This window comes from Dipteris shenzhenensis, chromosome 20 (assembly GCF_047967505.1).
Source record: "Dipteris shenzhenensis isolate YYH24624 ecotype China chromosome 20, Dip_SZ_1.0, whole genome shotgun sequence".
In the NCBI taxonomy this organism is placed as follows: Eukaryota; Viridiplantae; Streptophyta; class Polypodiopsida; order Gleicheniales; family Dipteridaceae; genus Dipteris; species Dipteris shenzhenensis.
In genome coordinates, this window is record NC_141615.1 from 2,794,376 (window position 1) to 2,819,653 (window position 25,278).

Consider the following 25,278-nt stretch of genomic DNA (forward strand, 5'->3'; position numbering starts at 1 on the left):
CGCCATTCCTTTCTCCTGGAAGTAGTCCTCAGTAAGAGCTTCCATTTGCCTTTGAAAGCCCTCTCAAAGCTTTTCTCTTCAGCTTTAATTGCACCCTCCAATTTTAGACTGCTCAATTTGGGGGTAGCAGTGATATCTGCTTCTAAGATGAAACATTGAATATGGTTAAGTGCTAGAAAGTTTCATTATTATGTCGGTTATCTTTGGTCTTTTGGATGTTTGACCATGGGAAGTGATCTGAGGCATTTTTCAGTCTTCTCTTTGGAGCACTGTCCTGCAGTTTGTGACAGTTTTGGTAAATGCTCATAATGCATTTATGTTTTGAATATGCTTGAATGCTATTTTTTTGAAGCAATAGACGTTGTATTTCCTTTATGCTAAGAGTTTGGGGTATCTAACTATCTCTCCAACCAATTATACTTGTGGAGAAGGAGACTTATTTGTAAGGGACTAGATACTACCACATTAGTGGTAAGACCTTCCCAATATGCCTTCATCATATTGTTCCTCTAACATTGATTATGTACCTCAGAGGAAAGCATTCCAAAAGAAGCCTAGAATGAGAGTAAAGCCCTGTAATGGTGAATATTTCATCAAGGTGAACACCAAGAAAAAGGTATGTGCCTTCTGTGGAGTACCCAGTAAGACTATGGAGTATTGCCATCTAAAAAGGTTTTCTCTACAGCTGCTCTCCAAGAGACAAGCCCAAGAAGAGGAGAGGAATGACTCCAAAGAAAATGAAGCATTTCATGTGAAGAAGAGCTGCATCAACAACAAAGAAAATCTTGCTGAAGGAAAGACTCCATCAACAAATGAAGAATCAAACTTTGTGGTAGAAGACAAGGACTATGCCTTTTGAGCACTTGACAAGGACTATGCAAACAGACTTCGTCATCCCTGCGCAGCCTTGACAGATCCCGCTGCTTTCTACCTTGCCATCGTTTTTCCCCTTCTGATGTTTCCTCCGTGTGTCCGTACTTTCTTGAATCTTCCGTACAGTCTAGCGTCAGCATCTCTACTCCGTACAGTCCTGTCAAATACTCCGTGTGAAACCTCCGTACTGCTCCGTCTGCTTATCCGTACGTCCGTACAGTGCACGAGTTCACCGTCTCTTCCGTACGTCCGTACATCCCTGACTCTTCCGTACAGATTTGCCCCTTTGTGTCCCGTCAGCAACTCTGTTCCGTACCTTTCTGTGAGATCTTCCGTGTGATCATTCCGTACAGTTTATTCAGGTTCTCCGAACGTCCGTACAGTTCTGTCAGCTCCCCATTCCTTCGCACAGCGCTTCAGTCCTAACTCATCCTCATCGTTTGATATCGGTTTGAAACCCTTAGCCTCCATGGCAGAAGCAAATAAGTATTATGTCAAGAGAGCTCTCTCTCCTGAACCCAAAAGACAATCAAGGGAAACCTCTTCCCCCATATCTCCTTCATCTGAAGATGCTTCCTATGTGTTTGATATGTTGAATGATGATTTTCAATAAAGTAGAAGGGAATGGAGTCAACCTGCTCCGGAACTCACTTACAAAATGAAGTTGCCCTCTCTTGTACATCCTTTGAAGAAGCTTTCTCAAACTGCAGTTATCATCTTTTTTCCAGGCAAAATTCCTTCTGCTAATGATGTGGGTCAATGGGTGAATTCTCTCCTAGGTGGATGCTATGTAGAAGGAGTCTATTTTGCCTCCCGAGGATTTTATGAAGTTCATCTTTTGGATGCCCTGACAAAACAAAAGATGCTGGAAATGTCCCCTTTATTTTTTGGTCGACAAATGGTGCATATCATGCCCTGGTCCCCTAATAAGGACTACCAGAACCTTATCAAGCATCATTGCCCTGTATGGGTTGAAGTGGTTGATTTTCCAGATTACATGAGAACAGAGCTTCCAGGTTTAGCCATGACATTGGGACAAGTCATCTGTCCCCCTCGTCCCACAGGTAATAAAAATCGTTTTTGCATCTTATGGGATATTGATAGACCGACCCCCTCCTCTATTGCAGTTGAGATTGAGGGTGTTAATTTGGGAAGGAAATATTTCACTCTAAAATGGGGCATTTTTGCTGGAGCTTGTTTTTCTTGTCACAAGTTTGGGCATCTTGCTTTAGAGTGTCCCTCTATCCTTCATGAAGGCATCAGAATGCTACGGATCAACTGGATATCATCTGTCCAAGCGTGTCTGATATGAAGATTGAGCATTATGCTGAAAGGCATAACTCGTAAGCATGGGCTGCAATTCCTTCCAGAGATCAACCAAAGACAACTGAAGCAAAAAATCAGACCATGCCTGCTTTTCAGAAGCTAACATTTGAGTGTGGCCCGAGGTATTATCTCCCGGTTGTGGGGCATTATTGAAATTTCCACAGATAAAAGCATAATGCCGCCAAGGATATGTATGCATAGCATCCCAAATCAAAGCTTGATTCCCGAAAGGTTGAGGAGCATAAACTGATGCAAATTCAAAGATGTCGCCTTGAACAAGGCATAGTATGATCATCCATCGACATGGTGATCATTGAAGGCCACAATAGGGTGAAGATCATGCTTAACCAAAAAGGCTACCCCAGAGAAAGTGTGCTCCCCAGCATAGAAAATGTCATAACCAGCAAAATGTCCAGATTTACCAGCATACATATCCTGATTATGCTCTTGTAAAGCTACTATATTAGGCTGCAATTGGCTGTATATACAGCCAGACGAGTTTCCATTTTTGACCATCACACAAACCCTGTACATTCAAAGTGACACATTTGAGATGATCAAGCATATTTATAGATATAGGACAGGTATGTACAACAGCAAAAAATCCTTCTATGTCTGCATTTCCACCTCAGTATCCGGGCCTTGGCCCCCTGAGAAGAAAAGTCAGCCTAAGGAGAAGACAATGAGGTAGCAACTTCCTCTTCTGGAAAGAGGGTACGATTGGCAGTCACCGCAGCCCAAGTCAAACCAATGCCAGACTTTTCAGCTGGTGTTTTGCCCTGAGAGGAGACACCATTCCAAGTCTGGGAGGGCAAAGGTCTCCTAGGTGAGATGACTTTTCTTGGGGTTTGCGAAGCATCATTCAAATTTTTTTCCACACACACACACAGTATGAGTACTTCCATACTCTCACACTAACTTTTTTTTTTTGTGGGAAGAAATCTTTTATTGCTGTAGAATAATTACATTCATAGTTACTTCAAAAAACCGAAGTAACTACTACTCAACTGAAGATCTCAGTATAAGCTGTATATACATCCTGATCAATCAAACGAGTCTGAAGACAATCATAAAATGATTGTTGTAGAGATCGTTTGAAAAAAAGAAAAGATGAAAATAGTGGTCACCAAAGACTCTATGATTTCTGTCCATCCATAAAGTCCATAGGGTCCAATAGCGCACCCATACAAAAAATAAATCAAATCCATGTCTCTCTAGATGAAAGCCAAACAACCAGAAAAATATGCCAAAAGTAACAGTAGGAAATCGTTGTCGAAGCCTCTGTCTAATGAGAGCAATGAGATCAGAAGTGTTTGGACAGGACCAAAAGATATGAAACATTGATTCAGTAGAGTGCTGACATCGGTGACAAACAGCTGAAGCAATATGTCTGTGTGCGAGTAACTGTCCGGATGGAAAAATGCCAAGAAGAACTCGCCATAGGAAAAGCTGTTGTCGTAGAGGGACTTTGTAATGCCAAAGGAGACGCAGCCTTTTTCTCCACCACTTCATTGGGCGATCTATATGCCAAACAGTATTTGCTTTGTGGGAAATCCAAGGCGGAGGTAATAACACTTTATACAGTGATGACACTGTGATATGTGAGAGCTTCAGAGGACGGGCATATAAGGAAGGAGAGCGTAAGATCCAATCCTCAAGCCTATTCTGAAGTTCCAAATGGGGTACCAGCAAGTACGGTTGGAGCATTGCTGAAATTCGATGCCATAAAGGACGATAATGAGCTCCCAAGCCATATTTGCGAGCAGCCATAGAAAAAGATAAGATTGTGCCATCATCTTGAAGTACATCCGCCACAGACGAAATGCCTTTGAAGGAGAGAAAATAAGAACGTCGGGGTTCTTGTATGGCCAAAGGGGGGTGGAAAACTTTAGACAAAAAATTATTCTCTACCCTCAAAGAGTTGCCCGAGAGAGAGTCCCTGCCATGCCATTCCAAATGGGATAGAATATGTTTCCAATCAAGAAGCAGACGAGAGACAAAAGGGCATCCTCTGATCTTGCCTTGGATAGAGCCAAATAAAAAATCCCACTGAGTAAGCTGCCAATGCCCAAAGGCAGATGTATGAAGATGTAATAAGAGAGAGCGGATCATGAAAGCCCAAGGCTGATCTCCTTGCAGAAACTGTATCATCATTTTCCCTCTATGAGCAAGTAAATGCATTTGAATATCAAGAATGTTCAGACCTCCGTGCATCTTGGGAGAACAGAGACGATGCATAGAGAGTAATCTGAGACTTTTCTTGCCATGTTTTGAACGCCAGAAAATTTCCATGATAGCTGACATAAATGAAATCAGATCTGCCTTAGTGAACATAGTGAGAGGCAGATAAAATTGTATGTATGCTATCAAAATGGATTGTGTGATTCGCACGCGAACATGTAATGGCCAAGTTGCAAGCTTCCAATATTCAAGTTTTGCCCTTAACTTTGCTAGCACCCAATTAGTTTGTTGTGAGCGGGTGAGTCCCCAGCCTAGAGGATAACCAAGATGTCGAATAAAATGAGAAGCGGGGACAATTTCCCTAGGCCACAGAAGGTTGTGCCATTCCTGTGCATGTAATGGCAGCAATTTTGATTTCTGAAAATTTACCCGAAGGCCAGCAGCCAAACCATATGTAGTAAGAGCATGCATAATCATGGACAAATCAGCCCGAGTATTTTTTGGAGTAAAGAATGAATCATTAGCATATGCCTGAGCAATCATGCTGTGACTACCAAGAATCTCCAAACCGTGCAACTGATCAGTGTCCAAAAGGTGATCCAAATATTGAAGCAGTGGATGGGTGGCTATAGCAAAAAGTAAAGCACTCAGGGGACATCCTTGCCTGACAGAGCAAGCAAGAGTCCAGGATGGGGAAATATCTCCTGAGAGTATACAGGCAGCTTCACTATCTTGATATAGCCAAGTGATGAGCTGCTGCATTTTTGTGCCAAAACCCAATGCTTGCATAGTAGATGAAATAAAATCCCACTGAACAGTATCAAAGGCTTTGGCAATATCAATTTGCAGTAACAAAACATCCTGCTGTGTATATTTAGCATATTCAATTCCAATGTAGGCATTAGCAATGTTATCGGTGATGTGCCTGCGTGGGACAAAGCCATATTGAGCAGGATGCAACCCATCATGTAAAATCCCCTTTAGCCGATCGACAATCATTTTGGTGGTGACTTTGTAAATTACGGGCATAAGAGTGATAGGTCTCCAATCTGCCAAAGACTCACAAATTTGTTTTTTGGGAAGGAGCTTAACAAGACCTCTCTTCCATGTGTCCGGCATTTTCTGATTTTGCCACGCAGCATTCACCATATATAGCAATGAATGCTTCAAAATAGGCCAGTAGGCTAGAAAAAACTCTACTGTTAAACCATCCCATCCAGGGGATCTCCATTTGCCACATGATTTGATCGCATCTGACAGTTCCCTCTCAGTAAAAGGTTCCTCCAATTCCAAAGCTTTAGCAGGGGAAATGATAGGAGAAACATGTTGCAACAGTAAATTTCGTGCATGTAAAATCTGTTGCGAGAGAGGAGCTGCAGAGCCAAATTGCTGAGAGAAATGATGCACACAAAAGGAAGCAAGCTGTGACCGTGAGGTAGTCCATGATCCATCGGGCATAAGCACTCTGCAAATTTCTGTTTTGATTCTCCTCTGATGTAAACTTTTGAAAAATTCTTTGGAAGAGCAACCTTTATCTGTAAAGGCTCTTTGTCTTGCTCTAGTCTCCCATTTTGCCAGTTTCCTTTGATCATTTAGTTTAAGACAATGTTTGGCCTGGCATAGTGTTGTTTGCTCATGCAAGGACAAAGAACGGTGATGACTGAGTTCAGTGAGGTCTTGACAAGTAGATTTGGCCTGAGCAATGGTTTCCCTCAGAGTCTTCATGTCACTAACACCTACATTCTCACTCACACACATCTCTTAATTTCTAGTGACTTTGGCTAGCGATGGACGGACCCCCAACAGATTTCAAGTCAGCCTCCCATCCTCCGATTGGCAAATGGCCACCGTGCAGCCAATCCTCATCCCATTCCACCGGCCGTGAGAACAATTTTCTCCAAAGATGAGCTGCACAGCTTAAAAAGGACGTGGAACATGAGAGCTCCACTACCCTCTTCGCATGCATCCATTGATCCCACCCTTCCAGAACTTAGGCTAGGGGAAAGATGCTTGCTGCTCTTCCCTTGGACCTCTCTCCACAGATCATAGATATTCATAATCTAGGGAGAGGTTTCTTCTAGCTTGGTTTGTGATTCGCTTGGAGTCGCAGCAGCTACGGTGCTTCTCCGGCTAGTCCTTTAGCATACATCTCCAAGCTCTCTAGTGGCACCCCATGCACCAAATGCTTCCCATAGGTTGCTATATCCACCCCGTGTAGAAACATCTGTGCCCATGGTACTTTAGGTACCCTAGGTACTCGTGGGGTTTTCCTTTAAGTACTTCAGTCATTTCATTGAGGGGTGAATCGAAGGACATTACAATGGAATGATATTACAGGATATTATAGAGTGTCATGTGAGCTACACTAGTTGACTTGTACTTTCATTTTATTGTGGAGTTTAGTTGAGTGCTCATTGTGAAATACAAGTTTTCTATGCTTTCTTGCTTCCAACTTGTGTTCCTTTCCCCTTAGTCCTAACATGCCAGGTTTTTCTGTCAGATTATTGTATTCGATCGTAATGCATATATTCCTGTTTAGGGTTTGGGATAAATCACACCCATGCTCTTGTATGATTTTTGTTGTGCGTGAGTTAATTGAGGCCATCATGCTGGAATGGTGCTGTTTATTCCATAAGGATGTTACAACCAAAGTGTTTGATCTTCTTTGTGCAGTTTCATGTAATTTGCTTGGCTATTTTGCATTATAATGGCATTGCTCGCGATATTGTGTACAGGACATTGAGAGAAATCCTGGATTCAAACCTAGAACCCATGAATGAAGCAACTGCTTGGGCAATATTCAGGCAAATTGTCGAAGGTTTGGCACACATACATGGACAAGGAATCATACATCGAGATCTTACTCCAAATAACATCTTTTTTGATGTTCGAAATGACATCAAAATTGGGGACTTTGGACTAGGTATATCTCAATCTACAGTTATTAAAGAATTTTGAAAAATCCTTTTGTCAGGTGAATTATCCGTGGTTTTGTATGCATATTACCCCAAGGTTTGTGAGTTTTATTTCATTAGGTGAAATTTTATATTAGTTCACTTTGGTTCTTAAATGTAGCATCAAAATGTTCAATATTTGATATGTGTCGGCTGTGCATCAAAAGTTGATTGTTTGACATTCTACAAAATTTTGTATGCATATTACCCCAAGGTTTGTGAGTTTTATTTCATTAGGTGAAATTTTATACCAGTTCACGTTGGTTCTTCAATGTAGCATCAAAATGTTCAATGTTTGATATATGTCGGCTGTGCATCAAAAGTTGAATGTTTGCATTCTACAAAATCTCAATGATAATCTCTCATCTTCAGCTTTCTTTATCAGCTAAGTTCACAAATCTGGAGCAGACAGATAGGGAACCTCTTACTACTCCTGATCCAAATGGTTCTTTGGATGGGACCGGCCAAGTGGGTACCTACTTCTATAAAGCCCCAGAAGTAGAACAGGAATGGCCACATATAGATGAGAAGGTAGCCTCTTTGTGCCCTCTTTAAGCCCTTTTGATATCATGGATTCTTAAGTCAAGTTCGAAATATGTTTGGATTCCTGAACTTTGGACTTGTCACATGTGTTGAAGATGTTTTTTAAGTAGTCAAGCCATCCTAATTATCCAATAATCTGTGTAGAGCGTGGACTAGCTTGTCCCTTTCTATGAGCCACAGATTTTCAATTAATTGATCTTCATCTTTCCAATGCCTTTAGTGTCTTGGCATGCATTGAAAATCTATTTTTACATGCAGGTCGATATGTATAGTCTTGGAGTGATCTTATTTGAACTCTGGCATCCTTTTTCTACTGCCATGGAAAGACGTATAGTTTTGAGCGAACTGAAGAATAAGGGGGTACTTTCATCATGGGCAGTTAAGTTTCCTCAACAAGCAGCGTTAGTCCAGAGCCTAATGGCTCCAAATCCTGCTGACCGTCCATCTGCGATGCATGTGTTGAGAAATAGTCTACCTCCACGGATGGAGGATGAAGCACTTGATGGTAAGTACTAGGGATGATTCAAGCTAAAGGTGTCTCCTATCTGTTTTAGGTCTCAATATAAAAAACATAAACTTGTTCTAGTTGTTACTTTTGCTGGGTGATTGTCAAAAATGAAGTCATGGAATTGATCCCTTTCCACTCAACCGGATCAAGAATCAGAACAAAGGATGGCAGAAGCTAACATTTCTTTCCTCGAAGGTGTGGTAGGTGCAGCAAACTAGTCCATATTTTTAAGAGAACAATAAACTCTGCTTCTCTTTATTCCATGATAATGTGATACTTTGCCAATGTCACACTTGCAAATTCTCATGTTTCATATTTTCTAAATGTGTCTTCTTATCATCGAGTAGGACCCGAACCTTTTGATTAGCACGGCTTTGCTTGGGAATTAAAGATATGTTTTCCCAAGGCTTACATTATATTGCACTTTTCAAAGGGAGCAGAATGATACTGGAACTTTGCAAATCTAGAATCTTCAAATGTGCAGCTCTCATTGTTTGACAAAGCTCCAGCTCGTTCCACCATGCTGCCCTCCCCTCTCTCTCTGCTGCCTCCCCCTGCCCTCCTCTTCCACCTCTCTCCCCTTGCCCTCTCTTCCTGCTGCTGCTTCCCACCTGCCCCTCCCTTTCCAATTGCTGCCTGCCCCCCCGCCCCTTTCCTTGTGCCTGCTTCCCCCCCCTTGCTCCTCTCCCTCTGCCTCTTCCCCTACCCCTTCCTCCCTTTTGCTGCCTCCTGCCCGCCCCTCCCCTTCCGCTTCCCCCTGCTACCTCCCCCCGCCTCTCCCCGTCCGCCTGTCTCCCCTCCCTCTCCCTCCCTGCTGCTGCCCTCCCCCCCCTGCCCCTCCCCCTCTGTCTCCTTCCCTCCCTACCCCCTGCTTGCCTCCCCGCCTCCCTCCCTCCCCTCTCTTGCTGCCCGTTCCCTCCCTCCCTCTCTATGGCCTTCCCCCTCCATCCCAGTCTCTACCTTCACCCTAGTTTTCTCTATCTTGTGACAGACGGATCCTATTTTGGTTTAACTCATCCTTCCATCTTCAGTTGGCTAATGGCTATCCAATCCTCGTCCCCTTCCAGTGGCTGTGAGAACTTCCACCTTTTCTGAAGACGAGCTGCTACAGCTTCAGAAGGGTGTGGAGTTGGTGAGCTCCACCATCTCTTCACACGTATCCACGGTTCCCATCCTTCTAGGACTCAGGCTAGGACTGGATATTTATTGCCTTGCCTTTAGACCTCACCCCCCACCTATCAGATGTTTGTTTATTGGGACGAGGTTTTTTCCATATTGGTTTTTTGATTCTCATGGATTCGCAAGTATAGTGCTCGGGTCGAGCTCTTTGGCACTTTGGTTCCAGGAAGATTTTTTTCTACCTTTCTTACTATGCTTTGATCCAATGGAGGAGGACAAAAGGTCCCATCAGTCCTTATTAGATTCCCTAGTTGTCTCAGGTCTACCACGGACTCTTTGCCTCGATTGGAGCTTCCTTTGTTTGGTGACAGATACCCTCTCATTGGTAAACTCTCTTCCACAATGGAAGCTACCATCCTGACGAGGCCCAAAGTTAGGGTCGTCATCACTATTCCTAACTTATCCGATGACCATAATATGAGTCTGGAAGGCTCTCTCTTCCCACAAAGATTGGAAGTTGCGGGTAGGCGGGATCAGTGTTGGATTTGCAAGATCTTTAGGTTTGTCGCTAGAGATTGCCCAAGGAAGAAGAAAAGGCCCAAAAAGCCTTTTGGTGTGGCTCCTTCTCGACAGAGTGTTTCACACCCTTGCACGTGCGGCACCTGTTGTCCCTCATTGGCTTGCATTTAGAGTTTGTGTACCCCCACCAGTTTCTACAGACAGGTTGCCCTTCTCTCTTAACCCTCTCCTTCATCATATTCTCGTTGTGGCTAGAGAAGGCATTCCTTGAGCTCCTTCCCTCATAGATCAAGAGAGATTCAATGTCTCTTCTATATAGGTATCAATCTAGATGGTCTACATTTGTAGGTCTTTCTCGGATCTTTACTGAAGTGCTACCTCGTTTTTGTAGATTGAATTGCATTTCATTTGTTTGTAGGTTGTCCCTTTAAATGTGGCAATTGAATCGTTGCGTTGCACTTTGGCCAATATCTAGAGTGTGTTCTCTAGCTTGTTGACTTGTACTTGTTAAAAGAATTAATGATGACCTATGGATTTAGCTCACTGATCCACCCTTGGACTCATTTGACGGTTAGGATTATTAAATGTTCCTAAAGTGGCAGTTAGACCTTAGGTCTTAGGAGAGCTACACCATGACATTATGTCATCGGTGGTGGTTAGATATTGGATTCAAGGTTAAGGAGGGACCACAGAGTATCATTACCCAATTCATTGTGAGGTTGGGAGCGATCAATAGTTTTAGATGAGCTATGATGGTAGCTTAAACAAGCCCATTGAGGCTTGTATGAACTTTTCTTTTTGTGCAATTTGTCCCATACACCCGCGAGGCCTCCCGCGGACGTTATAAAGAAATCTCAACTCTACTCTCCAAGAGAGTTTGCTAGTGAGCTTTTATTGCAGCAAGGCGCTTGTTGACCCAGGCATTTGAAGGTGTTTTATGTTCCTCCCTTTACAAGACTGCCAATTGGTGATGAGTGGAAATCTCTTGCCTAAGGATCTCCTATCTCCTTGTCCTAGCAATGGACTGATAAAACCACTAATATAAAAAAGAGCTGCCAAAGAAGAAGATAGCACAAACCATCTTTCTAGTAGGAATCCCAAATCTGCATAGCTGCCGAATTAAAGATCCTCCTCTGCATGAAAAACATACGGAATCCTAATAGTGGCAGACCAAGCATGAGTGTGATTCTCAAAAATAGAAATCATAATCAGATAGGATTCAAAAGTAGATTCATCAAGGACAATGCAAATAGTACCACCTCTATTTAAAGTCCAATCATCCACATAAAATCTGTCAATTGCATGGATGGTACTCAAGCATCTCCTATTTGACCAAAAAAATAGCAACTTAGAAAGGATGATACCATGTTGTCTCATGCTAGTAGGAGTCAATGCCCTCTCTAAATGAGCTGGAGTGTTAACAAACGCGGGAGTCAATGCCCTCTCTAAATGAGCTGAATTATTAACAAGATTGGAAACCATGAACTCAGATCCACAATCAACCTAAGCAGTAAAAGCATTGCTCTGCATGAGTTGAAAGGGAGCTTGAGTCCTCAAAATCTTGGCTTGTACTAGGGAATCCAAAGAAGAAAATGAGGCCTCTACCCTTGTAGCACTATCTAAGGATCTAATGAGGAGGAGCAAGATCAAAAGAAAAACCGTATCGAGGGAGGGACATTCTTTATTTTCTTCTTAAGCCTCTTTTTCTTCTTTGGGCAATCCCTTCTAGCAAAACACCCAAAGAGTTTGCAAATGCGACATTGATCCTCAAAACTAGTAATCCTCAAACCTTTGTCAAAGCCGATTTGGTCTCTACAGCGTGATGTGATCATAAGACATGTTAGGGTTGACTGTAACACGAAGAACTCCATCAAACCGGACTACATCTAATAGTGGAGGAACCTCAATAGGAAAGGTGTGATAGGTCGGACCTCAATAGAATGTGCTATGGGCACTCTCTATCACGCATGTGGTCTCTGCGTCCCTCTCTTGACAGTACCGTGTCGACTGCTAATCTAGGTTATTCTCATGTCGGCTAGCTCCTCCTCCACTTTGTTGTGTCTTGGGGCTGACTCAAATATATAGAAGCGTCACTGTGGCCGGTCAGCCTCTATGTCCTATCGTCTGGCCATCCCCTGCTGGCTGCTGCTCTCTGATCTGTCGCAGTAGTGTCTCCCTATGTTGGCGCATCTCCATCAGATAGAGCCCAATGCATACTTGTTCATGGAAATGGATCAGTCATGATAGAGGACTGAAGCCACTCCTCTCTAGGTAGAGACAGTGGTAACGCCCCCGGATCTCATAGTAGACTAGGCAAACACAAAGAAAATGTTCCTCTATCTCAACCACCCCTAGCGTACATAGGGTGCAGACCCGCTGCTCTCTAGGTATACCTGCTGCTCTCCCTACCTCAATCCTCAACTGATGGGATGAAACTTGCATTTGACCAATGGCTCCTCAGTGCATGGGAGACTCCTCTGTCCTCGAGATAATGGGTTCTGATGATGAATCCCTCCTCTGATACTCTCAAGAAGTGGTCGCGATAGAACTGGGACTTGGTGGGGAGCTCCTAGTCCCCCCCCCCAAGTCCAAGATGTATGAAGTTGGAGGAGGTCTAACCGTATGATACAGTTGATCCCATCTCGTGGGATCGACTCGGGAGGCACGTCCATGCTATACTGGAAGGGGGGAAGCCTGTCCATCTGGATATCGTGCTTGGCAAGCCATGCAAATATGTGTGCATACCACGTGTCATCCCCGCTCTCTGCTAGTTGTCTGGATGACCCTAGAGCCAGCCTCGGAAGTCTCCAGTGAGGTAAGTCCCAGACTCTATGGATGCATCTTTCTGGGATGACCTGGGAAGATTCGGAAAGGGGATATTACTTTTCTTAAGCTATGGAGTGCTTTAGTGTGAGTTGTTTCTGCATGCTTATGCAGGTCAATTGCTAATTTAGATATGTGATATTGCATTGCATTTTGAAGCATGCCAAAAATTTAGTTTTATATATTTTGGTGTCTCCTGCAGCATTGCTAAGTTTCCTCGTGAACCCGTGCAGATGTATTGCGAACTATTCAAAGAGCAGACCATTCTTACATAACAGATCAAATCATAGCAGCTCTTTTTGATGAAGAAAGGATATCTTTGATGGAACAGAAGCTGAATGGAGAACAACTTAATCGTGGTTCTGTTGAAAAGACATTCTTTCAAGATCAGATACTTGGAATTGTAAAGGATGTCTGTACATCTCATGGAGCCCACCGCTTTACTAGCCATAATCTGAGTTTGGTTGATGATGGATGTCTATCTCACAGGTCTGGAAACAAGCGGATTTATGACTGGTCTAACATTTATCTGTAGCGTGAATTTCTCTTTATGTGCTGATTTGTTAAATAAAATGTGGTAACGAGAAAATTCCTTCCTTCAATGGCTATCTAGTTTTTCTGTCTTAATGGCTTGATCCTTTTTAGCTTTCTGGAATGACGAATACAAAGAATCATGTACTGTGACCCATTGAATAAATAAGGAGGATCTACTTGCAACTGGGCTTGCATCTCTTGTTTTGAATGCCTTTCATATTTATGTTTGAAATGGTGCTTAATAACTACCTAAGGAGGATTTGTGAGAAGTTTGATGTGCTTTGTGTTTACTAAAGGAGCCACGCTGTGAGACTGATCGACTCAGCTGGGAGAATGCTCGAGCTGCGTTCTGAGACGCGAACGCGCTTTGCATGTTGGGTGGCTGCAAATCAGGTCACATAACAATAAAGCATTGATATAACACACATGTGGACATGCATGCACATGCGCACACTCACACTTGCACACACATGCACATGCACGCATGCAATGCGTGTATATATATATATTATTTTGTATGTATAGATTTTATATAGATGCTCCTCAGCTTTTTCCTCTAGGTTGTCCTTAGGCAAGGCTTGTTGAACTTTGGTTCTTTCATTTGGCTTCTCTGTTTTGTTGGCTTGTAAAAGCATCTGTGTATTTGGACATTATTTATAGTATTTATTTTCTTACTTCAGGTAACATCAACTAAACGCTTTGAGATCTCTAAGGTCTATCGGAAAGCTGCCGGTCCTAGTGCTCCAGAGGAGTATTATCAGGTGTAAAATTTATTGTTGTTCCTTAGGCATCAGCTTTTGTCCTTGGGCTGTCGAAATGTTTTTTAAAAAGTCGTTTTAAATTGAAAATTTGACTATATTTTACATTCACACTTTGCTCAACTCTGTGTCTATGCTTTGCTTGTTGCAATAGAATGGTTTGGGTACTCGTTTAAGAGCATATCACACAAGTATTTCATTATGCATTGCTAAGTATATCGATACCCTAATGTTATTTAACACAGAATATTTATAGGCTGTATGACGTGCTCAACTATCTATAGGGATAATCCTATGGATATAAAGCAAATCATTTGCTACTTTAATTCAACTTTGCTGCAATTGACAATGTTGGAAGAATGATTGGGAACATGATGATCTAGCCAGCTAGACCTCCTTCAGCCTGGTGCAGGTAGATACATCTTTCAGAGTTCATGATCATGAGCAGCAGGAGGAAGATGAGCAATGGTATCTCTTTCCCTTCTAGACATTCCACTATCTTGGAATGTCCTTATGCCTGTGGAACTCCATTTTATTATCGTCTCATTGACATGTATGATAGCATCACTAGAGAAACATTTGGCTTTATTCAAGGATTGCAACTTTCCTTGCTGATCACATACGCCTGAAACCCCCTGCCCCCTACTCCCTGCCTCCCCTTGCACATGGCCCCCTTCCCTGCCTGCCCCCCGGCCTCTCAAATGCATGTGAAGCCCTCCCCCCCCCTTGTGCTGCCTTTCTTCCAGAACACTTTCAGGCACAAGGAATTATTTTGAGTTGGAGACTGATGTCTGGATTCATGGTCCAATGGAGGTTTGGTTTAGAGTAGGAGCATATCGCTTCTGAAATCTAAAGTCCCACAATTGATAGAAAACCAGAGGAATATGTTATTCTTGTCCGCTTCTGTTACAGCCTATGGACCTGCACCTTTCAGAGCCCTTGGATGTCTCTATATATCCCAAAGGGGAGTATTTTATCTGTTCTTCCCACCAGCTTTTTTTTTATTTTCCCCCAAAAAAGAGACTTCTATTAAGTAAGAAAGAAACCCGCTAGAGCAAGCTCTGTGCGGAAATACACCATGCTAAGCATGTAATAAAAAACACCTCAGAGGAATGAGGTAGAAAGAAACCAAGGCTGAGGCTGAAAATGCCATCTCAACCCTGTAGAAGTCTCAGCAAAGAAGGGAGAGTCTCTCCAATCTCTGAGAAAAGTAACTCTCCTGGAGGAGGCTGCTCGAGATGTGATCCTTGCATGGTCGCCCAAATGGCCATCAGAGTGTGTATCGTATCTGTCCAAGTACTGGCCAAGATCTGAGAAGGGTGAACCTGAGAACCCTCCAAAGCCTCAGTGCATCTGGCTCTCCAAATGTGCCATGCTGCAATGCTAGCTAGGATCTCCCATGGAGAGTCGACCGAGAAGTGAGCAGCCCTGAAAAGAGTGGCCGGAACATCCTCTAGAGAGCACGACTCCACAAGGTGTCGTCGGATGTGAAGAGCCCAAGAGGAATCAAGTCTCTCAAAAAATACCTGGGGCCCTGAAAGAGTAAGCCAAGCCACTGATCCCTAGGTCATATAGAAAGGTAGGCGAACAAAAGTGCTGAAAAGTCTTGCAATCCCCTTCCATATGATTCTCGCCTGTCTGCAATCCCAAAGGCAGTGCTGTATTGTCTCGAAAGCAGAAAGGCAGTGAGGGCAAGAAGGGTCAGCTCCGAACATGGATCTCCAATGGTTTACTGCTATCCCACCATGAATAGAAAGCCAAAAGAAGAGAGTGATTTTTCTATTCCGGTGGGATTTCCAGAGTCTCTGCCAAAAAAATTTCTGCAAGTCAACAGGAATCTGAAAGTTCTCCCAGTGATGAGCTCTGGTGGGCCTGCAACCCCTACAGCTGAGCTGGAATCTCCTGGCATTAGACCGTGTAACGAAAGAAGGGGATGCCCTTCTCTCGGTGCCCTTCATCTATCCATTCCCATTCCCCAGGGTCCCACTGCAAAAACTTAATTGGGACACCTCCATAGAGCCACAGCCTCCATGAGCCAAGGGCGAGGAAAAACGGGTCAGGATCCAAGTACCACTGTGAAAGAGAGCCATGCTCCATGAAGCCTACTATCCTGACTAGCTGAAATGGTACTTCCAACAAGATATCGTCTGTGGATCTGACAGCCTACCCCCGAAGAAACATCAAAAACTAAGGCATCCTCATGTGTGTCAAGAAAAGCAATCACCTATAAAGGAACTCCCAATCTGGAAAATGCCCCCATCCAGGTGGAGCAAGTAATAGGCATGTCATCTGTGTCCACCCAATCCAAGGGCAAGGCTGCATCAATCTGTTGGACTCTCCCTGCACTCCCTCTGAGATTAAGAACCATCTGGGCCTGTCGGTCTGCAGGAAGCTTCCTGAAGGCTTTCCATGCTCCCACTGTAGATGCAGGGCCCCTCTCCCATCTTGGTCACTGCATGTAAGGAGAAGCTCCAAGTGGTCTGTCAAGCTCATTCAAAATCCTATCATTCCACATGATAGGCTGCCTTTCAATCTCTTCACGGGTGGATGGGGGAATCCTGCGAAGAGTACTCCTGAAGCTGGCCCATGCTTTCAGGATAGCAACCATAAGAGGGGAAGAGGGAGACCAGAGGTGGGCTGTGGTGAAAACCCATCTAGTACTGTGTGTCCAATCCTCTCTTGAAGTGGTAATGCAAGACTGTATGCATCTAATAAAAAAATCCTTCCAAGGCTCTTGCCCTGGCATAAGCCCTCTCACAACGAACTTGCAGAGTAAAGCTCTGCACTGTAGATCTGGGTCGATGATATTCAAACCCCCTTCTCTTGTAGGAAGAATCAAGGTCTCTAAAGCCACCCTGGCTGTAACATCAGTTGTGCCATCTAGACCACTCCATAAAAAGTTTCGTACAGGCCTCTTAAGCTGAGTGATACAATCCCAAGAGTGGCATACAAACCATGCTGTGGCTAGAAGAACCTGGTTAACCACCACCACCCTGGAGGCCAAGTCAAGTTTGGCTGAGCTCCAGAAAAGGAGCTTTCTTCTGATGCTTTCCAACACCGGCGCAAACTGTTGTGAAGGAGAGATGCCCACCCCAACCTGGCAGCCCAAATATCTGACGGAGATGCCCTTCTGTACCCAAGTGAAGCCAATATCATTAACCCAATCCGGGGTGTCATCCTCGCAAATCCAAAAACCACTGGATTTATGCCAATTAATGTGTGCACCTGCAGCCGTGCAAAACAAATCCAAGGCTGTCCGGAAGGAAGTGAGTGTCCTGGGGGAGGCATCCAAAAAGACAGCCATGTCATCTGCCAACTCACTATCCAGGAGCTCTTCTTCCCGACGGATAGGAAGCCTCAGCCCATAAATATCAGCTTGAGATCTAATGTAGATACTCATAGCTTCCGCCACAAACAGAAAAAGAAACGGGGCAAGAGGACATCCCTGGAAGACGGATCTGGAAATCTGAAACCTATCCCCTCTTACCCTCCCAATGAGCAACTGGCTATGGGCTGATGATCTGTAGAGAGAGGATACTCCTCTAATCCATGCATCTGAAAAACCAAAGCAAGATAGAGTACCCTCTTAAAAATCCCAGTCTACTCTGTCGTAAGCTTTCTCAAAGTCCAAGAGTAGAATGGCCAATCTCTAGCGGCTCTGCATGGCCCATTCTGACGCCTCCCAAAATGAGAAAGTATTATAAAAAATACTTCTGCCATGCACAAACCCTGTCTGCGTGTCATGAATCAAATCTGGAAGAAAAACCTGTAGCCGCAGACTGATAGCTTTCGCCAGAATCTTGTAAAAAGTGCCCAATAGAGTGATGGGTCTCCATTGAGACACAAGATTCCTATTACCCCCCTTTGGGATGAGATGAATGAGACCATCTGTAAGTGAGTCCGGCTTCTCACCAGAGTCCCACACACCCTGCAGAGCTGATGTAATGTGATCACCAATCTGCTCCCAAAAAGTAATAAAAAAGGAGGGGGTAAGTCCATCTGAACCTGGGTACTTGCCCTTGTGAAGGGCAAGTAATGCAGTCTTGAATTCTGCATTGGTGAAAGGTGCATCCAGAGAAACATACATCTCATCCTTCACCAATACAGGGATACACTGCCAAATAACCTCTCTGGCATCATCAATGACCTGTGTGCCTAGATCTGCAGTAAGAAGGGATGCAAAAAAGTCTGAAGCTACACGCATGACAGCATCAGGATCTGACTGTAACACCCCGTCTGAGTCAACAAGATGCGAAACACTATCTCTACTATGTCTGGGCCCATGAGTAGAGAAAAAGTGTTTGTTGACCCTGCCACCCATCTGAATCCAAAAGGATTCCTGTGCATGAAAGGCATATTCTACTCTCTGATCCAACAATGTCTGCAAATGAGCCCTTGCTGCAGCAAAGCGCTCTTGAATCCAAGCATCTGTGGACCTCTTCTGCTCTTCCCTCTGAAGGGACGCTAACTGCTGGTGTATACCAATCTCACGTCTCCTAGAATCAACGACTGTATGATAATAGTCACTAATTCTGGATAAGGGTGCAGCTACCTGAGATGGGTGGACAGATCCACCCAAATCTGTAAAATATCCTCTGTGAGGCTCTCCTCTACATAAAAAGCATCCGGAATCCTGACACTGGCAGAGCGTCCTCTTCGATGAGGCGCAAGAATCTGCAACACCACTGGAAAATGATCTGAGATGGAAACCCCAGTAGAAATGCATACAGATCCTCCTGTGTCAAGTGCCCAATCGTCTACATAAAATCTGTCAATCCGTGCATGAATGGGCATGTGTATTCTCCTGTTCGACCAAGAGTACAGGAGTGACTGTGGCATAATATGAAACACATCATCCAACCAAGTGTCCCTACCACTGAACTGAAAGAGGAAGGCATCCTAGGCTGCCCTCTCCAAAGAATGAAGTCCACACTGTCTGCCTCCCTTTTTGTCTGAAAGCAACTCAACCATGTTGAAGTCGCCACCAATGATCCAAGAATCTGCAATGGGGGCCCAAGAGAGTAACTCCTTCCAAAAGGAGATCCGCTCCCCTCTGTTGTTGGGAGCATAAAGATTGAGAAGACCAATCTTACGCCCTCCAATCAAAATAATGATTCATTGAGCTCTAGAAGGGGAGATAATACCATGACCAGCAACCAAGGGCAGAATAGAAAGAGAGATTGAAATGCAAGTACCTCCCCTTGTGCCCATAGCAGGCGACTAGAAGGTATGTCCTGAAAGCAGTTTGCCAGACTTAGAGCAATCACTGGCATCCAGCTTGTGTTCCTGGATAAAAAGGATATCAATAGCACCTCCAGTGACACCTGGATGAAGCTGGTTCCGAATCAGCTGCCTACGGCGACGGTGTGGAACTCCGCCTAGGCCATGTAAGTCCCAGCTGACTATCCTCATCGACAGGAGGATGCTGGATGGAAAGGCTTACCCGACCTAGTAGAGGAGACGAAGGCATGCCAAGAAGGGAGGGGATCTCAGTGACCACTCCGAATGTGGCTCCGATAGTGGCAAGCAGTCGATGGTAGACCCGAGGAAGACCAGGAAATCTAATGAACAATGATGTGACCTGCCTGTCCTCCTCGACCGGATCGAAGCCCAAGGTGTAGGGTAAAAGAAAGATCCTCCTCGAACGCAAAGCCAGGGGATTAGCTTTGAGAACAAGGGCTGTGGACTCGTGGGAGTCGAAAACCACTTGGAAGAATCCACATCCCAAAAGTCGAATATCCCTAAGGTGTGGGGCAAGGTCTCTTGGTAACACCGCTAGCATCCAATCTCTAGCCTATGATCTGGAAGGGTGTGACCCAAAGATGCAGGTGAAAAGTGATGTGGAGCCCTCTAATTCCACATCTTTCTTGAGTTTCTGGAACTTGTCTTCTGAAAAAATGACGGTTCTCGCGGCCGGTGGAAGTGGACGGAGATTGGCTGAATGGGGATCCATTTGCCAATCGATGTGAAAAGTCCGATTCCAACACTGAAAAAGCTCTGTCTGTGAAACTACTGCCCAAGACGCCCTGAACGCGGGCGCAGGAAGGAGGAGAAAGAGAGGGTAGGAGAGAGGGGAAGGGAAGGAGAGGATAGACTGAAGGGGGAGACGGAGGTAGGCTGAGGGGGATGCGTGGGGAGCTGAGTTAGGAAGGAAGGGGGCGGGGAGGGAGAGGGAGGAGGTTTTTTTTTTTTTAAATTTAACTCTCTCTTTTTTTTTCTTTTTTTTTGGGGGGGGGTCTCCTTGGGGGGGGGGATAGGAGGGAGGGAAAGGGAGGGCGGGGGAGAGGAAGGAGGGGGAGGGGGAGAGGAAAGGAGGGCGGGTTAGGAGGGAGGGAAAGGGAGGGCGGGGGAGAGGAAAGGATGGGGGAGGGGGAGAGCAGCGGGGGGGGGAGAGGGAGGGCGATGGAGGGGGGCGGGGGAGGAGAAGGGGGTGGGGGGGCTGGCGGGGGAGAGGGAGGGCGGAGGAGAAGGGGGCAGCGGGGAGGGGGGCAGCGGGGGGGGGGGAGAGGGATGACGGGGGAGGGGGCGGGGGAGGAGAAGGGGGGCGGGGGGGCTGATGGGTGGGGGAGAGGTAGGGGCAGCAGGGAGGGAGAGGAAGGGGGCAGCGGGGGGGGAAGAGGGAGGGGGGGGAGGAGGAAGGGGAGAGGGAGGGTGAGGGAGTAGGGAGAGGGGGCTGGCGAGAGGGGAGGGAGAGGAGGAGCAGCGAAGGGGGGAGAGGGGGGGCAGCGAGGGAGAGGGAGAGGGAGAGGGGGCTGGCTGAGAGAGGGAGAGGGGGGGGCAGTAGCTCACGGGGAGGAGCAGCAGCTCATCGACTGGAATTTTGATATTCTAACTTCTATTGGGGGATATCGGACGACTTCCCCCTCTAGCTCAAGAAATGAGTCATGGCAGAATGTTTGGCTATGGCATTGCCCCACCAGCTATTTGAGGATGAGGGGCTTCTAATCACTTCATATCCTAGCAACTATCGAGGAATTGACATCTACTGATTTGGAGTCATGGATCTCATCCCAAATCAGGGTGTTCTTTTAGCACAAACTACAGTAGAAAGGATGCTCAGGTGCGGGTCAGATGCCTTTAAAGGGATAATTTACAATTCTGTTACACCAGGTCAGAGTTACATGTAGAATATGATAGGAGTATTGGTCCATTCAGCTTGTTGGAAGCAGCATTGGCATCCTCTCATTATTTGCACCTGTTGGCCCACATTCGGGATGGGTATCAGATGATTGAACCGGACATCAGACTTGTTGATTTAATGAATAGAATGTTGCCATGAGGTTCAAGTATGACAACCATAGGACCCATCTTTTTTTTCTCAACATAAAATGGGGAGCAACATGCAAAGTAATATGTGATAGAGAACCCTTTTGCAGCTATTTGCTGCAAGCCACCTCCTCCATCCAAGTGAGTCTATAGGCTTATTGATTCTCTTTGAATCTGGACACAACTCATGGAAAGATCCATGTCCCTCTTAGTGGTGGCAGTGAAGTTTAGGTGAAGTACTATGGGCCTTTTTCAAGTGAAAGAAGTACCTTTTCAAGGTGAAAATCGGCTTACTTATAGGCTGATACTACCAGATTCTTGGAACATAAGGTTAGAGGGAAACTTTTCATATGAGCAATTCGAAGGCTTATAAAGGATAACCTTTATCACAATCTCTAATCAAAGAAGAACCGAAACTTGAGGATGTAATTGAGTTATTGAAACTGGAGAAGATTCTTTACCATCAAGAGAAGGTTACCTGCAAACAAGGAGCATCCAATACCTATTGAAGTTTAAGAACCATCTGGCGTTAAATACACAATGGACGAAGAGGCTTCTTTGAGGGGTATCCATACATATTGAAACTTACCAGGAAGCTTACAATTATGTACAATTTATTAGTATTGACATGGCCATGTCACATGTGATGAACTGTATTATTGACATTATAATTATCGGAATGGCTTTATCTTGAAGGTTGGATCTCGATATGGGGTTTTGGCGGTGCCCTTAGGTCTTGTTGGGACCAAGTGGTATGGATGGTAGCAACAAACAATGTAATATTGTCAAGATTTATTAATAAAAATGTGCACTCATGTGTCTAGATAAAATATGAAAGAAAAAGGGCGAATAGAAAGAAACTCTCAAGTAGTCACTTGTCGACCATGTGTTGACCACATGTCAACCATATGTCGATCACAGGTCAACCACATGTTGATCCAAGGAGTAGCATACCACAAGGCGATTTCATGTCAGGCGGTGCACATGGAGCAGTCAGATGCATTAATAGGTGCACATGACAACGGACGTTGTTAGGTGGGCCAGTTCACAACGCTGTGACAGATGCACTTGGAGCAGTCAAATGCATTAGGAGTGCACATGAAGTATTTACACGGCTGTGACTACAAGAGGCTGGCAAGTCAGGAAGTTGCCGAAGCCATCAAGAGACCGAGCGGCGCAACGGCTAAGGGAGACATAAGGACCACCAACAAGGAGGAAGGGAGGAGATTCTTAGTGAGGAGACGGACCCACCAAGGCACAGCGGATGAGGATGGAGGAGGAGGAGAGGAACATGCATTTGGCATTCGTGAGGGAGGATGAATAGAGTATGAGGGGAGATAGAGGCTTGAGCTACAAGCTCACCCGGGAGGACAGTGTGAGGAGAGATAGAGGCTTGATCTACAAGCTCGCCCGTTGTAGCTGTGTCCACTATGGGGGGATGGACCTGCGTGCTTTGATAGACATGGCCACCTCTTGTGACTTGTGGCTTGTGGCTTGTGGCTTTTGACTTCTGTTGTCCATTTCAGTGACTTGTGTACTTCGGCCGACTTGGTCACTCTCTTGTCATTTCTATCTCCCTAGCATATGCAGTTGTTCACAACTCTCGCGCGCATGATGATTGTTGCTCCTAACACCATTGGCCTTTGGCCTCTGGTAACACCTCCGGAAGGGAGAGGAACCCCCCCTTCAGACAATTTATGGCAATCACAGTGGGACCTATGGGTGTTGAGTAGCAAAGAGTGAAGTGGTGTTTTAGGGCCTCAGGAGAGAGATGTTGTGCCCAGTAGTTCTGACACTCTTGAGGGAGCGAGTGAGAGAACAAGAAGGTACTTGAGAAGAGTGGAGAGAAGGCTCCTTGTAGATCGAACACGGTATAAGAAGCATTACATGCAACAGAAGTTTGAGAAGTCCTCCAGCCGAGCACGAAGTGAACCCATCTACTCAGTCGCCAGAGCAACTTCATTGAAGCTCTCATTGACTTGAATAGGCAAGATCCCTAGTGGTCAAATCAGGACTCTGAAGAAGAAGTGCAAAGTAGAGAGCGGGTGAAAGAGGAAGGTACGAAGGATGAAGGCTCGTCAGGAACTCATCAAGATCAAGACAGTCCCCCTTCTCCTCTTGCAACAATGTCTTTATCAACAGCCACTTCTGCGGAAATGGTGACTCCTGCATTGGACTCAACATCCGCTGGTCAAGCTCCTATCTCATCTATTATTCATAACTCAAGGTTCCTGTCAAGTCTTGCTTCTACATCCATCCCACCGGTGGGGGCTCGTTTTGCCCCGGTCATGTCCTTACCTTACATGAATGTTCCACATCCTTTTTCATCTACATCTATGCTTCCTTTTCCACTCTCTCTCTCCTTCCCTAACGCATCAAACATGGCTTCGACTCCATCCCTCTCTTTCCCAACTTCTCTTGCAACGTCTCTAACCTCCATATCTTCTATGTGCTCGCCCTCAGCTTCTACAACACCGGGGCCTTCCGTATATGTAAGACCATCCATGTACACTTTCTCTATGGCTACATCAGTGTGGTGACTTCACCATTGTTGTCCTCTGTAGGAGGTGTTGTCTCATCAACCTCTCCATTGTATGCACCCACACTTAGTACTGCTCCATCAGGAGGCCCTTTCAACTGCTGCACCATGTTCAATCCCACGGGTGTCACATCCGCCATGAGTTATTCAGCAAAGTCCATGTGAAAACTCAGAAGTTCAAGGGCCAACTCCATGAGGATGCAGAAGCTCATGTGAGAAAATTCCTCACGGCATGTAAAGCTAAAGATGCAGAGAATGAGCATGCTTTTCTGTATATCTTTCCGTTGTCTTTGGAGGATGCGACAGATGTGTAGTACAATCAATTTCCCCCTGATCACTTCTAGACTTGCGTAGATCTGAGGGCGGAATTTCTGCGGACCTTCAAGTTAGAAAAGTTTAAGGGTCTTGGCGGCGAAGATGTCCATGCAACCTAATGATGTTGTCATGAAAGGGTGGTTCTTGAAGGCCTAACCCCCTACCATTGCTATGAGACTCGTGGACAAACTTCTGAGCATGTCTCCTTGCAAGAGTTCTTGAGAGGGCATGCTTTGAATGTAAGAAATTTGGGCACCTTGCTTCCCAATGCCCTTCACGTGGTTTTACATCACTGCTGCTGCTCCCCGCTACTCCTGCTGCCCTCCTTCCTGCTCCCCTCCTTGCTGCCCCCTCCCTCCGCTCCTTGCTTCTCCTCCCTCCCCTCCCCTCCCCTCCTTGCTGCCCCCTCCCTCCCCTCCCCCCCCAACTCCCCTCCCTCGTTGCTGCAGCCCCCCCTGCGCGCTGCCTCCTCCCCCGCGCGTTGTCTCTTCCCTCCCCTCCCTCCTACCTGCTGCTCCCCCCGCCTCCTCCCTCCCCTCCTTGCTTCTCCTCCCTCCCCTCCCCGCTACCCCTCGCCTCCCTCCCTGACTCCCCTCCCTCGCTACTGCAGCCCCCCCCGCGCGCTGCCTCCTCCCTCCCCTCCCCCCTACCTGCTGCTCCCCCCGCCTCCCCCCCCCCCGCTCTTTCTTTGCTTCGCCCCCCCCTCTCCTCCACTCCTCCTCTCCTCTATCCCCATCTCCTCTCCTCTCCCTCCTCTCCTCTTGTTGCCCCCCCTATTTGCTGACGACTCCTCTGCTCATCCTCTCTTTCCCTCCTTCCTTTCACCCTCTTCCCTCATCTGGAGTACCCTTTTATCCTTTAGGGGTCTCCTGGGCTACAGGAAAGCGGACGGAGTTCTTCCTTGCGTTTAAATCGGCCTTTTCTACCTCGATTGACAAATGGGTTCCCACTCAGTCAATCCGTTACTGCCCACACCGGCCGCGAGAACCGTCACTTTCTCAAAGGCGAGCTACAGCAGTT

At 45.7% G+C, this 25,278-nt stretch overlaps 1 protein-coding gene across 2 annotated transcripts in view; it reads left to right on the forward strand.

Moving 5' to 3' along the window:
• The window catches only part of GCN2 (protein kinase family protein), a 352,386-nt gene that overhangs the window by 246,515 nt on the left and 80,593 nt on the right, over nucleotides 1-25,278 (forward strand). Inside the window, exons 14-19 of one of the 2 annotated variants that reach the window (XM_087391372.1) lie at nucleotides 7,116-7,303; nucleotides 7,720-7,865; nucleotides 8,136-8,382; nucleotides 13,080-13,335; nucleotides 13,677-13,773; nucleotides 14,061-14,141. In XM_087391372.1, coding sequence (XP_087247498.1) covers nucleotides 7,116-7,303; nucleotides 7,720-7,865; nucleotides 8,136-8,382; nucleotides 13,080-13,335; nucleotides 13,677-13,773; nucleotides 14,061-14,141 — 1,015 coding nt within the window. The remainder of the gene's footprint in view (nucleotides 1-7,115; nucleotides 7,304-7,719; nucleotides 7,866-8,135; nucleotides 8,383-13,079; nucleotides 13,336-13,676; nucleotides 13,774-14,060; nucleotides 14,142-25,278) is intronic. The other variant, XM_087391373.1, reaches the window with a different exon arrangement.